Source organism: Leptodactylus fuscus, chromosome 5, assembly GCF_031893055.1.
Source record: "Leptodactylus fuscus isolate aLepFus1 chromosome 5, aLepFus1.hap2, whole genome shotgun sequence".
Taxonomy (NCBI): Eukaryota; Metazoa; Chordata; class Amphibia; order Anura; family Leptodactylidae; genus Leptodactylus; species Leptodactylus fuscus.
The window spans coordinates 100498228-100513000 of record NC_134269.1 but is presented as its reverse complement, the minus strand read 5'-3'; the positions used below and the strand labels follow the sequence as shown (position 1 = coordinate 100513000).

The window sequence follows — 14773 nt, the reverse complement described above, 5'->3', positions numbered from 1 at the left end:
TCCTGATTTTCTGCAGTGAATAATCTGCAGCAGGTACAAATAAATACAAATGGAGGTTTTTTGGTTTTTTTACAAAAAACGTATAGGTTAAGCGAGTTGTGTTTGCAGGTACGCGAGTCAATCCCATGCCCCTTACTAGTTCTGTAATATTGTGCAGATTCTGCAATACTGCACTGGAACATACCCTAAATCTTTTACTTACTCCAGGCTATGCTTGACAGGGTCATGGAAACATAATGCTCATATTACATGACTACAGTTCTAGTATACATGTTATGTGATAATACATTTTGGAATTGTGCTGTTGTGAGCTTGAGATCCAGAGCTTGGCTGCTCTTCTATATTTCTACTTCTCAGCAGAACTTGTCATGGAGCACTTCTGTAAGAACCACTGTACCGCCAGTGTTTGTCTATTGAGAATCCATGGCTGTGTACATGATGGCAATGGGTGTAGCAGAAACAGTACTCTACTTATTAGAAGGGTGTACATATACTATTAGTCACGCAATAGATCTACCAGGGAGCATCTTCAGTTGTTTCCGCATCTCATTCAGGTTAAAGAAGAACTCCCACAAAAACACTTTTTTCCCATTCTTTCACCTGTCACTTTCAAGGCTTTTTGCACATATATTGCCCTCATATCACTACAATCCAGCTTTTCCTCTGCTCCTGACCAGACACCATCTTGACTTTTATATAAGTCTTTCTCTCTGCTCTACTTTCAATCCCATTATGCCTTAGAACAGAATCACATGGGCAACTGTAGATTGTAGTCTGTGTTGGACAATTCATCATACAGGACATCTCTTTTACTTTCCAATCACTCCGTGTATATATTGGTAGGTGAAGGTGAGTGTCACATGACTTAGAAGAGAAAAATTCAGATTGAAAGGAATAAAAAGGTATTGCTGGCTGAATTACGGTTTACATATACTTGGGGAATTGATATATAATGAAAGGAAAAAATAAATCACAGGAGTTGTTCTTTAATAGAAAGGTCACTTCCTAATAGGCTTTGTTTCAATTCCCCACCCCTCTCTTCCTTTAAATTAGTAAGTGGAATAACTGTAAAACCTATATGGCCCTAATACTTCTCACAGCTGAGGGTCTTCTACACTGTAAGGGGGCATTCACACGATGTAACGCAGCGTTGATTCTGACACATAAACTCGTGCCAAAATAAGGGCTGCAAAACAGAATTCCATTGACTTCAATGGGTTCCGTTTAGCGCACGTAACACATTTATAATCAATGGGTTAAAAAGCCTCCAATTGATTTCAATGTGTTACCCGCGCTAAACAGAATCCATTGAAGTCAATGGGATTCTGCTTTGCAGCGCTGATTCTGACACAAGTTTACATGTCAGAATTAACGCTACATTACATCGTGTGAATGTCTCCTTATAAGCGTATGCAGTGTTATTTTATTCGGTCACACTGAGCATATAATTAATGCTCAGTATTGGAATGGTACAGCACAGTCATGTTGGGATTACCTGCCAGAGTCTGAAAACACGTCAACTCCACCAGCATCCACCAGTGATCAATAGAGATCAAAGGATTGGGGTGTTTAGGGGGTGAGATGGAAGGGTCCAAGGAGTTGCTATGGCAGTCAGTCAATGGACCCCTGGCTAACTTTCCCTATTGCAAATAAAGATTCTACATGCAATGTACTGCAATACAGAGTACATAAATCTATTTAATTAAAAGAAAAAGCTTAAAAGTAACCAAAACATACTAGTTTTCCCCATGTACATATAAATCCATACGATCCAAAAATAATGTTATTTCTCAAGTATGGTTAATACTGTTAAAAAGTATCAAATATATATGTAACGGTATATAGACACACCGCAAAGTGATCAAAAAGTTGTACATACCGAAAATTGTTACCAATAAGCTACAATTTGCCTTGAAAAGCCCTCAGGTAGCTCCATCAACAAAACAATAAAAAAGAAGTTAAATGGCAGATTACAGTGACCCCAGACAGACTATTTAAAAAAAATATATGTTTTGTAAAAAATTTTAAAACATAATAAAATTTATATGAATACTGTATCACTATAACCTTAAAGACCTGCCAATCAATCCAGATGGTATATGTACCCCAAAATAGAACCAACTGATAGCCCTCCTACGGCTATACTGAGAGAAAAAAAAAGTTGATATAGAAATTTTGAAAGTCAGAAGGTATATAAAAAAATAAAAAATAAAAATCACCAAGCTTTAACACCAAAACTACTCTGCATGCTTAAGTGGTTAAACACACAGAGCAGGATCAATGTGTTTTCTGTTGCTGTACTAAGGGGGTTTCTGGAACATAGAAATTACACTGGCTACATATTGAGGCATTAACATAACACCTTTCCCCGATATCCCGCTGCTCCACTCCAGATGCCACCCCTACTGTGCTCAGTTTCCTATTGTGCATGCTCTTCAAGCATGTCCTATGTGTCCGGAGACACCAGGGAACAGAGCACAGCGGGAACCCAGGTAGCAGGAATAGTTACCATAAGTAAACTTTTCTTATGTTTATTCGCTCATATGTTGCCCTTTGTTTTTCATTTTTATGTGTTGGATAAATCCTTTAACGTGTAACTAAACTTTCAGACAACTTTTATTTTATGGTAGTATGTGTGTCATTACTAAGTTTTGTAACAAACATATTAAGATATTTTGTCTCCTTTCTGTGAAATCCTGCATGGTTTCACTGTTCCACTTGATTCTGTACTGAGAGCTTTCTCACTCTCACTGAAAGTTAACGTGTATGGAGAAGGAGCTTGGAGTAGGGGGCTATGTAAAATATAGAGAAGATGAGGGGACGGCAGTCAATTAAAACCGTTATATCTCAGACTTCATAACTATAGGTTCACACTAGCGCCCAAAGTTCGTTCTCAGCTTTCCATCTTCTGCATGCAGAAGACGAAAAGCTGTCAGACTGGGTCCAGCCGTGAGCGCCGGTGAGCGTTTTATGCTCTCCACCGCGAAACCGTTTTTTTTTTTAAATCGGACACAGAGTACTGCATGTCCGACTCTGTGTCAGATTTTAAAAAAAACTGTCTTTGCGGCGGAGAGCATAAAACGCTCACGGCCGGACATCTTTCAAACCCATTCAAATCAATGGGTATGAAAGAGTCCTGCAGGTTTCCGTCTCCTGCTCAGTTTTGTGCAGGAAACAGAAACCTGTATGAACGGAGACCGGGCGCAGATGTGAACGAGCCCTGAAATGTACAAATTTCTTCTTTCATATGACACTAAGGTTGCAGTGCCATCTATTATTTCCAGAGATATCACTGGTTAAAAACACAGTTGGGATTGGGATATTTAAATAATATATATTGTACAGCTGCATAGAAATATCCTAATCCCAACTGTGTTTACAACCAGTGATATCTCTAGAAATAATTTAGTTAGCACTGGAACCTTAGTGTCATATTAAGTGACCCCCCCCCCCCCCAACCCTCATTTTCTCTACAGCCCTATACTACAGTCTGTACTCCACACACAGTAACATTCAGTGAGAGCCACGAATAGCTCTCGATACAGAAGCAAATGGAAGAAGAAATGCAAGATTTCACAGAAAGGAGACAAAATGTGTTAATAAAGTACATATACACACACACATTAAAACAAATACTGACAGAAAAATCAAAAGTTGTCCGAAAATTCAGTTATGCTTTAAGCTCATACAACTGTTATAAAATATCCTGAACTTTGAGGAGGCTTTACACGACTTATTTAGAAGGAAAAATATCTTCAGAATATGATAAATTATTCCTAACCCTTATACGGTATATCTGCATGAAAAACTGACCCTAGAATACAACCTGTGTAGTCTCATACACAACTACATACTTAAGACCTTAAAAGGGGTCATCTGGACAAAAATGTTATTTTAAATAGGCCAGGGGAGATGGGGAAGGGGGAACCACACTCACCTTTCCCGGCACTCTAGTGTCCTCCCAGCATAAGTCCCTGCCGCACTTGACCACTGAGGCCAACCAGCGGCATCAGCAAAGGACGTCCCGAGGACCCTGTGATGTCTCGAGGTTACGTCCTAATGCTTTTGAGGCCACTGAGGTTAATCAGCGGATTCAGTGTAAGGGACCTGGGATGTCAGGGATTTTTACTTCTAGAAGACACCGAAGCAGCAGGACCAGACAGTGCTGGAAGGACACCAGAGCATCAGGAAAACGAGTATGGTTTTTTTTTGCCCGTACAACCTCTTTAAGGTCTGTATAAAGTCTGAGGCCTGAAACTTAAAAAATAAATAAAGTAGATGGAGGCATACAAGAATTTATCTCAGGAAGCCCATAGCAATTATTAAAGAGGATCTGTCATGAATCTTGACATGCTTTAACACTTGTATTCTTCATGTAATAATTTGGAACACCTTTTCTTAGAACTCTGTGTTATGCCACTCCTCTTTAGTTTCTCAGAGGGATTTAGCAATAAATTGAAAGTTGGGCGTTACCAGCTGGCAGTAATACCCAATTTATCCAACAAGTGCTGCCAGTTTCAAACTGTACCAGGACAGACGTCTTTGAGAAGTAGAATGGTAACATCTAGTAAGAAAAGACACTGCAGAACTGTTATTTCAAGAAAGATACAGATATTTATATATACATTAGGTGAGGTGACAGGTCTTCTTGAAGGTAATAAAAGTTAGCAACTTAGCATTTGGGCAATACAGATGATCATATGAGGTTCAAAGATCTCCTATTTGCTTCCCTCCCAGCTCCAGTTACATCAGACTCCTCAATATATCCTAGAGACAGGATGGAATTATCTGGTCCTCCTACAAAAGTTCTTCTTTAGAAGTGCTTGACCTTGAGTCCATCAGCTGAACACAAAATACACAGTACACTAGCTGGTGAAAGGTAATCCCTAACTGGTACACCTAGTACAGCAGCTAAAAGATATTACAAAAAAATCATACAAACATAACTAGATTATAGAAATGTTCTCATATCTGACAAAATATAACATGTTCATGTGCGTGCAGCTTTACCTGAGTTACGATGACAGGTGACATGTCCTTCAAGTTCTGTATATGAGACAACAAGGAATCCCGCAAGGAAGCATGGGAGTCTGCAGGCAGTTCATAAAAAGAGGTCTGAATCTTCATTTTCATAGTTTGTGCTGCAAAGTAGCAAGACTCCACATCTTGATGAATCTGCAGTAACTGGTCCGAGATCTCCCAGGCATACACCTACAAAGGAAAAAAATAAAGAAGAAATGAAATAAGTCTTTTAGAAAAACAACCCTTAATTCACATGTAGGTGGTAACTATGTGATAAATGGAGTATTTAATAGCAAACATATGCATGCATGGGTGCCCATATACACCTAGAACTTGGAGAATGTCAGTAACTGCTGAACAGAACTGAATGAATAACCCACACGTCCCTTGTCACATCACTCTTCACTATATATCTGCACCCCTCAAACACTGGCAGCGATAGGTTCATTTCCCCTGGAGACAATTAGCTCCATGCATATATCCCGATTTCTCTTACTTTTTGCTCATTTGATTTAATAACTTGTGAATGTACTTATTTGTTAATTCTCCAGTTAGACACTGCTGCAGAATATGTTCAAGCACCATTTCCTGGTCACCATCTACTTACAGCCATCATTACCGCTACCTGTTCTAGGGGGAATGTAAGCGCAGTCCCACCCAAAAGCAGGACATTGCAAAACTCACTGATGGGTATGTAAATAGAGTAGTTACCTTATGATCATTCCCTCATGGTTTCTGTTCCCTGCAGGCACATCATACTGGGGTGCACAGACACTGATGAGTGATGTCACCAAGCATGACCACTTGTTTCATCCACATCACATTTCAACACTATACTTTGCATACAACCAGGGATAGCTCCTGGCACATACACTTAAAGTGTGTGTATAATATCTCGTGTCGGTTATTTCAATACTTCCGCGTTTCTACCTGTAATTTCATTCAGGTGGGATACGTCTGAAATGGAACTGCTACTGCCATTACACTTTGGGGTCTCTTCAGTATAATAATATTTAGAGGAGAGCTAACATTAAAACCAGTTCTGAGCTCCCAGCCGACTTCCGGACTTCTTAGTGACGTCAGGGTATGTGGGGGCATCAGTGGGTCACTTTGTGTAATCAATGTGTCCGCTCAGGCCCAATCGCAAGCCTCAGTGGCCCCTGTATACGTGAATAAAATGTTCAAAACAGCTACTTCCCCTTAGGTCAGCCTCAATGAGAGACTAGTAATGGCCACGTTTGTGACTACTGCTACCACCAACATAGCAGCTTCTACAAACTTACAGGAGAAAGAGGGTGATTGAATACAACTATCACATACAAAGTGACTGTCCTACAGACAGATGTTCTAAGAACACTGTCCACACACCCTGCATGGAGGATGATTTGTCCTCTGTCTGCTCTCCTAGTCCCAATCACAACTTTTTTCCCTCTGTATTACAAGTCTGCAGTACTAGGGGCAGGCCAGCTGATCTACTATGAGTCATTCCCATACCTGGTAGACCTGCCTTTCACACAAGTGGAGTGTAATGGTAGTCATATTAGGAGTCGCCTATATGGTGACTTTGGCCATACATGCCCTGTAACTATATACGACCGGGTCTGATCGATCAGCAGCTTACAACACCCGCTTATATAACATGCTTTGTAGTGCCCTCTGTGCCAGGCCAGACTCCTCCGCAATGGGCAGCATTCTAGCCCACATCTAGCTCCTCTTCCGTGCTCCCCCTGTGAAGACGTATGGGAGAGAAACCCCAATAGCTTCCCCAACACCGTGTCCCCAAGGAGCAGTGCACGAGGCCTCTCACCGATCTCTGCAGTTCCCCCAGCCATAGCGATGCCCTCTCCTTTCCGCTCGGGTCCGGGTCGTGGTAGAGCGCCTGCACGGCCTGATAGACGGTCTGCAGGCCCGGCTTCTCCATAGCTCGGCGTGAACGCTCTGTCTCTTAGTGTCTTACAGCCGCCGCTCCCCAGGACTCATCCTCTTCCTCGGCCGGAACTGTGATTGTGCAGCAGCAACGTGTCCGACCAGCAACTCCTTCTCAGCTCGCCGACGTTCCGCCTCCACTCCCCGGAGATGGCAGGGAGCAGGAGCCGAGCGGCGTTCCTCACAGCACCAGCGGGGATTCTTACCCGTCACACACACGCAGCCTCCCACCTCTCCAGCACCCCAGGAAGGCGGCTGCTTCCCGGGCAGGACGTACGTCAGCGGCCGCTTCCTGTGGGTCCGTCGCACATCTGCGCCCCCCAGTTGTACGGAACTAAAAAAGCGGAAGCAAGTATCTGCCGTTGTGTATAGGAGAGGTTACAGATAGCTGTAGTTGTACCGTGCCGTCCTCGTGTACGGGGGGTCCGGGGTTCACTTTGGGGTGTTTGGGCAACGTTTCTGACAAGGTGCTCCAGGCCATGGAAAGTCACCTCCCCTAGACAGTACTGAATGGATTCATCTCTAGCTTTATCAGTCATACCCCCACACGTTTCAGAGGACAGAAAGAGGAACCAAATATGCAGCACACATAGAGCGCCCTGGCAAATGTATGGATGATAAGCCACACATTTCACACCGCCCGTGCCCCCACACAATATAATGCCAATACAGTATCATGACCCTCACACAGTATAACACCCCCTCCCCTCTCTCCTTACTTTCCCTCACAAAGTAAAATGTCACCCTTATGGCTCCAAAATAGTATAATGTCCCATTGCGGGCCCCAAATAGCAGAATATCCCCTCCCCCCTCCTTGTACACTGCACACAGTAGCATGCCCCCTCACCCATGAGGCCTTCGTACAGTAGTGTGACCCCATATTTACATTAGAATGCTCCTGTTGTGGCTCCCATACACTATAAAACTTACCCTACACACAATATAATGTCACCCTTGTGGCCCCCAAACAGTAGCATGTCCCTCAATGTGACCCCCTACTCAGTAGCTGCACAAAGAAGCAGAGAGGAGATGGCTCCCTGTATCATCATTGTAACTGAACACTGTCAAACGAACAGTTGGAAGGTTTTCATTCATTCATTCATAAACATAAAAAAATAAAATCTGCACATCCCCTCTTTGTAGCATAAGACATAAATTGGTATTAATAAAAGTAAATGAGAACCCCCTCCCCTTGTCTGCACTGCATATAAACCGCAGCACAATCTTATTGACAGCCTATGGGTAGGCTGGATTCAACATATGGCTGCATTTTAACATTTTTATTACACTGAATACAAGTGAACCTCCCACCTCCACAGATCTGTAGCACGTGGAAAATCAAACGGTACACACAAGGAGGCACATTTATTATGCCTTATACGATAGGTTACTGGAACACATTTCTTCTCCAAGCACACGGACCAATGGAGGGTGAATGTAGTTTACAAGGAGGCATAAGTCGTGTCAGTCTTCATAAATCTCACCAGCAATGTCAGTTTGCGTGTGATGATATCCTGTCCATATGCATTACAGCTTCTGTAGACTGTTCTAGGATTAAATACTGGCAAATAAGCAAGCTGACATCCCATAGTCTAAGAAAGGCAGCTATAACTTCTTGCATCAGAAAAGTGTAGACGTAAACAAATCAAGTAGTAATTTATATATTATTAGTGATGGTAATAATAATACATTTTATTTATATAGCGCCAACATATTCCGCAGCGCTGTACAATTTGTAGGGTTCTGACTGAACAGCTGTACTTCTTTGTCCAGTATGGCTAGTATCTAATAACTCTCCTTATTACTGAATGGGCTGTTGGACCCATCCGGTGTTTGCCATTGTTCTGGTTACTGGAATTGCGGGCAATCACTTGTTATCATCAGTGGAGCTCTGGCTGTGGCCACACCTTTATCATTCATAAACACATTGCTGGTCAAAGTCCACCATTGTGGAAGTAGCTAATCAAAGGGAGTCTATTGCAGGAAAATCAGTATCAGACTAAAGACAGTACCTTGTAGAGTTGCTTCTACGCTTTCCATAGTTGTCCTTCTTATTCTGCATTGCACCTCCATTTTCAGTCTTATGCAACTGAGCTGAAAAAGGCTTTAGGTGCTTTCTTCTGCTCGGGGCTTCTGCTGTACAGTATATAGTCACCCCCAACTGCTGCTCAGCTCTGCCCCTTATTACTTGAGTGACATCTCCCACTTTGCCTGCAGTTGGGGGCAGTTATCTGGAGCGGAGAGCAAAGCTGTGACAGGATAGGGCCCGCTGATTTTTATGAAAATGGTGCTACAGTGCAGAATAAGAAAGACATTTTTAGAAAGCAGCGCTACATGGTACTGTCATTAGTCTGAAAATAATTTTCAGTTAAACCTTTGAGGAGAGTCCTGGACCCCATCTGCACACATATTCTGTCCATATATTGTTATAGGACTACAGTTATCTTAAGACAACGCTTTCAAAAGATACTTACCATTTTTACTCATTTCTGTTGTGTCATAGCAATAGATCAGAAGTTTTGACTGCTGATGTCCGCGGGCTGAGAGCTCCACTGATCTTTATAACAAATGGATAGAACTATTTAGCTGAATTAAGAAGAAACAAAAGGCGGGCAGTGCACTTCAGAACACTTCTGCCCTCTTAGAGATTGGTAGGGGTGCCTCAACACCAAGATCCCCATCGATCAAATCTTTGGAAAAGTACAGGCAAATATAAGAAAACCGTACACAGAGCGTCCACTCTGTCTAGCTCAATGTATATAGAAGCTGTAATAAAAAAGGCTCAGCGGGGTGAAAGGATCTGCCACAAGCACAAACAAAAAGCAATGCAGGCACACTTATGAACCAATAAAGGTAGAGCATTTGTTTGAAGCAAATAAAACCTCATACATACAAGATATTTGTACCTCCTGGTAGAAATGTAAGAATCATTTCCATATAACTTATCAGAGTACAATGCCTCATTCCAAACTTAGCGGTCTGCTTTCATGCTCCTCCATTTTTCAAGACAGGCAGAAGGTTGCAGAGATGTCAGATTGCAGTTCACAATCTGCAGAGAGAGTAGTAAGCAGTAGCTGACTGAGAGAGGAAATAGAAAGGCATAGAAAATAATACAAACTATGTTTCGATCTCACATAAAGTGTTTTATTCATATCAACACAGAGTTCGATTCTCATTTACTTTTTTTCTGTAGTCCATGGCAGACCAGTGGCGTGCTAACCATGTAGACAACTCACAGATGCTATGATGTTAGTGGTGAAGGGGGACCAGTACTGATCTTCTGCTTCCTGATACTCATTCACTGCAGATTCATACAGCCTCTACTAGGGGGAGAATAATATATAAAGATTTTTGCACATTCCATGAGGTTCAATGATAACTGAATTAATTCCTATGCACTGAGCCATGGCTACTAGTACTTTATGCTATCTGACTCGTGTAAGTACTTTGATAAATATGGGGCTGATACGCATAAGGCATGTCAAAAGTATCAACTTTGGCGCATGGTCATAAAATTGCATCTTGGCTTGAAAAAGGGTTTCGCACAGACCAACAAATTTACTGGTGCTTTTGAAATGTACACCATCTCATAGTTTTCGATTTCTGGTATACAGACCTCCTGAGATGCACCATAATTACAAAGAGGTGCATGAGTCGTAATAGTTTTGGTATATTTCACTCAATCACAGCGTTTTATATGCTAGTCTTAATTAATTGGGGTGGGGGTGTTCTTACAATGGGCTTCTATTATATCTCTGTGCAATCCTATAGCAGACATCATAGCAGCTAGCCTTTACCCACCAGCTAATGATGAACTAAAGATTAAAGAGAGAGAATACACAGAGTAAAAATTCTAACGTGCAGAATGCAAGTCACATAATGGCCAAAAGTAGCTTTACTGTTTATGTACACACCCTGTACTATGTCATTTATGCAACATTTGTTGAAAAGGTTAGTTATGCATTAAAACCGTCCGTACAGATAAAGCCATCCCTTTCACCTTCTCAAATAATAGACTGCAAGCAAAACAGAAGAAGATCTCTGAAGGATAACAAAGTGAATGCTGCGAGTAACCATAGCAATTATTGCTGCAATGTGAAAAGAAATGACAAATCAAGAGTCACAGCATGTACATAGGCAAACTGGTCATATCCATCAGAGTCGATTTATCCTCTCTATTGTTCCCCATTATCAATGCAATTACAATGAAAAACTCATTTTAGAGAATAACAATAGAAACTAAGTACAATGTGACTCAATCTAGTAGTTGACTGAATATCAAGATTTCATTTATTTGATACTGCAAATAACTGTGTTAGGAGAACTGCAGCTGTAGACAATCCTTTAGAACAAGACATCGTTTTATTGTGTCATATGAAGTTCTGACATTTTCTTTTCCAATCATGGTAGCAGAAGAATGTTGCTGCAGGAAAGATGGAGCTAGTCATAGCGTCACGTCCGGAGTCCGCCGGTAGTTTTGAGCCCTCCAAACTGCCTAGAGGATAAAACATTGAACTCCAGATCACTGTATAAGGGTTAAAGGGTTGGGGACCACTTAAACAACGTCATTAGAAGTGACCTAAAGCCAGATGGGTTGGTTGACACAATGAGCTCACAACCTACTGATTGTTATAGCTTGCTCTGTCCACAGACTCTGCTGCCAATCTTAAGCTGAGTCTCCAAGGATCTTGAACATTAGAGTGGTTTCCGGGGCAGGTGCTACAATATATGAACATTATTTTTGCCCCCCATGACACTGTTACTGCTCTTGCACCTGCCATACCACATCAACCTTTCAGCATTGCTTCAAGTGCACAAAGTAGTGTATCTCCCCAACCCCCATGATTTGACAGAAATTTCAAAGAACATCATGGCTTCCTTGGTCAATGTCTCATTCATTTTGCTATATATGGACATCAGTTTCCCACTGATTAGGCTAAAGTACCTTCATATGCTCTGAGAACATGGTGGACCAGAGACTATTTGAATAGCCACGGCAAACTTTGTCTACAGCATCTGCGCTCCACTGTTTGTGCCAGTGCATAGTGTGGGACAATATGGGGACAATATGCATCCAATTCTGCAATCTATCTGGTTGTATAAATATAAGTTGAACAGCAGGGCATACCTACAACTCTGGATGCCCTAATATCTTTAGACACCCAAAATAACCTATGTTTTAAAGTGTGTTCTAGAGAAATTACTTGTTAGAACAAGGTCCCAAGACTGACACCTTCATTCCAGTGGCCTCTTCAGTATCATGTTCTGAAGAGTTAATGCAATGTAGACATATGGACAATCTGTGTCGGTATGGTGGGGCAAGGCACATTTTGTGTGTAACTGTCCTATCAAACCAGGAAACTCCACCAAAGTTTGGTAGGAGAAATGACCCTAGGTGGAACAGATCAACCTCCAAAATTCTCAATTCCTTTGACTATCGTCTGCAGTAAAAACTGTATTTCAGCGTCAGCTTATTTAGACTTGTGTTCATCAGACAATTTCACTTAATAGGATAGGACATCAGTATCTGATCAGTTTGGGTGTCAGACCCCAACCTATCAGCTGATGTGACCACTAGAAGTCAAATAACTTGGTGCCACCATGTACGGAGCTCAGTATGCTGTACAGAGCATCGGGTCTCTTCACTTTAGGGACGGCACCTGGAACAGCAGATCCACGCTGATTCACTTGAATAGGAGTAGGGTTTCTTCCAGCCATGTACTTGGTAAATGGCATCTAGCAGCCGCGTCAGCTGATTGGTTTGGGTGTAAGACCAAACACGAAGCAGGGGTGCGAAACATATGTCTGGGCTCAGAGTCAAGGTTGCAGCAGGGATCTAATTGTGCTGGTTTTATATGTTTGTATCATACCCAGGTCCTTGGTTATGAAAACACAGTGTAAACAATGAAGTAAATAATCTCAGATAGCAGCCAAACAAAGCAGTTTTGCTGAAGCAATCTATTTAGGAAAAGTCTTAAATCTACATAAACTAGCAGTATAGATAGGATTCTTGAGATGAGACAACCCCTTTAATCTGATTGTCCGGGGTAGAGCATTCCAGAGAAGTAGTGCAACTGGGGAGAAGTCTTGTATACGAACGTGGAGATTCTGATAATAGAGGATGTTAGGCTTAAGTCATTGAGTGAATGGAGAGTATGGGTTGGGTGATAGACAGAGATGAGGGAGGAAATGTAGGGAGGTGCAGCATTATGGATAGCCTTGTGGGTGAGAGTCATAAGTTTATATTGTATTCTGTATTGAATAGGCAGCCAATGTAGTGACTGGCACAGACCAGAGGCATTGAATTAAAGTATAAGAGTATGTTCATACAGAGGAATTTGCCATTTTTTATTGGAAGGTAGAAATCATAGCAGGACACTTAAAAAATAAGCATCCTGCTTGATCTTGCCACAGCTCAAGACTCCCTGCTGATTAGGCCCATTCATCTGGGCCTAATCAGCAGCGGAAAGCCATCGTGGCTAGACCGTGGTCGAATATGGCATCTGAAAATGAGTTGGAATTCCTCTTCATTTTCTGACATATGAACGTACCCTAAAGAGATAGTAATAATGGACAGGAGAGGGGGGCAGACTCAAAATAAATGTGCACTCCGTCAACCTGAGACACAAATACAAAAATATGTGGCACACACAAAAAACAGCAGGCCTCCCTGTTGTCTGCGCAGTGGTATGCAGTGCACTGGCAGACCCATGTAAATCATGTGCATCCATCTGTCCACCTCTCCCACTCAATAGTTTTTAAGCAGAGCTATAGCTAGTAGAGATGAGCGGGTACTAATCGAAATGGCCGTTTCAAATAGCACGCACCCATAGGAAGCGGCCGGCACACAGACTTTAACCCTTGCGTGCTGCCTGCATCCATTCATTCCTATGGGTGCGTGCTATTTGAAACAACAGTTTCGAATAGTACTTGCTCATATCTAGTAGCTAGGTGTTATTTATCTGTATCCAAATAAATAAAAGTGGGCAATTGGTGCCCCCAAGAGTCAGCACCTGACCCACATGCCTTTAATTGCCCCTTCATTGTTAAAACCCTTCTTTAAGGTGTGCTTACATGTTCAGTTTTTTAAATGCAGTTTTTGAAGCCAAAATCAAGATTGGATTGATTGGAAAAAAAAAAGAGAGAGAGAAAAAGCACATGTCCTATATACTTTCACTCCCTTTACAATCCACATCTAGTTTTGACTTCAAAAACTGCTTCTGAAAACTTGAACATGTAAACACACCCTTACTGAGTCCAGTGATTTTCTGTAACAGTCACGTGATTAAATGGTGATGTCACCACCGCAGACAAGTAAACAAAGCCTGGAGGGAATGGGCACTGGAACAGCGAGTTTTTAACAAGTAAGACTGCATTATATCACAGTATTATTTTATGCATCTGCTGGAAACTTTCCTAGCATATATTAATTTAAATATTATGGATGGAACTTAACCAATGCATCTATAATTCTATACCATTTTGTTATATATATATATATATATATATATATATATATATATATAATTTTATTTTATTTTTTTAAATTTTTTTAAATCTGACACCCAGACTTCACAAACCCAGACTACACCCAGCTATTTGCTTGCCAGAAACCGCATACTAGGTATGTGGCTGGAACCAACTCTGGTCCTATTCAAGTGAATGGTAGCAGAGATGCAGATCCTGGCACCATTACTTACCAGTGTAGTGCAGCATGCTGGTGTGCACTACTAAAATGTTTTGTGGTATGTCTGGGCCACTTTGTACATAGTTATTGCTGTATGCTTCCAAATAGATCTGTTTTTCTTTGTTAGGGTTATCCAAC

The 14773-nt window shown here is 41.6% G+C and overlaps 1 protein-coding gene across 1 annotated transcript in view; it reads right to left on the bottom strand.

The window, feature by feature from the left end:
* The window catches only part of TNPO3 (transportin 3), a 36874-nt gene extending 29658 nt beyond the window's left edge, over positions 1-7216 (bottom strand). The window contains exons 1-2 of the mRNA XM_075273878.1: positions 6830-7216; positions 5011-5211 (exon numbers count right to left, since the gene is read on the bottom strand). Coding sequence (XP_075129979.1) covers positions 5011-5211; positions 6830-6943 — 315 coding nt within the window. The 5' untranslated portion in view covers positions 6944-7216. The remainder of the gene's footprint in view (positions 1-5010; positions 5212-6829) is intronic.
* Between the last annotated feature and the right edge of the window lie 7557 nt (positions 7217-14773).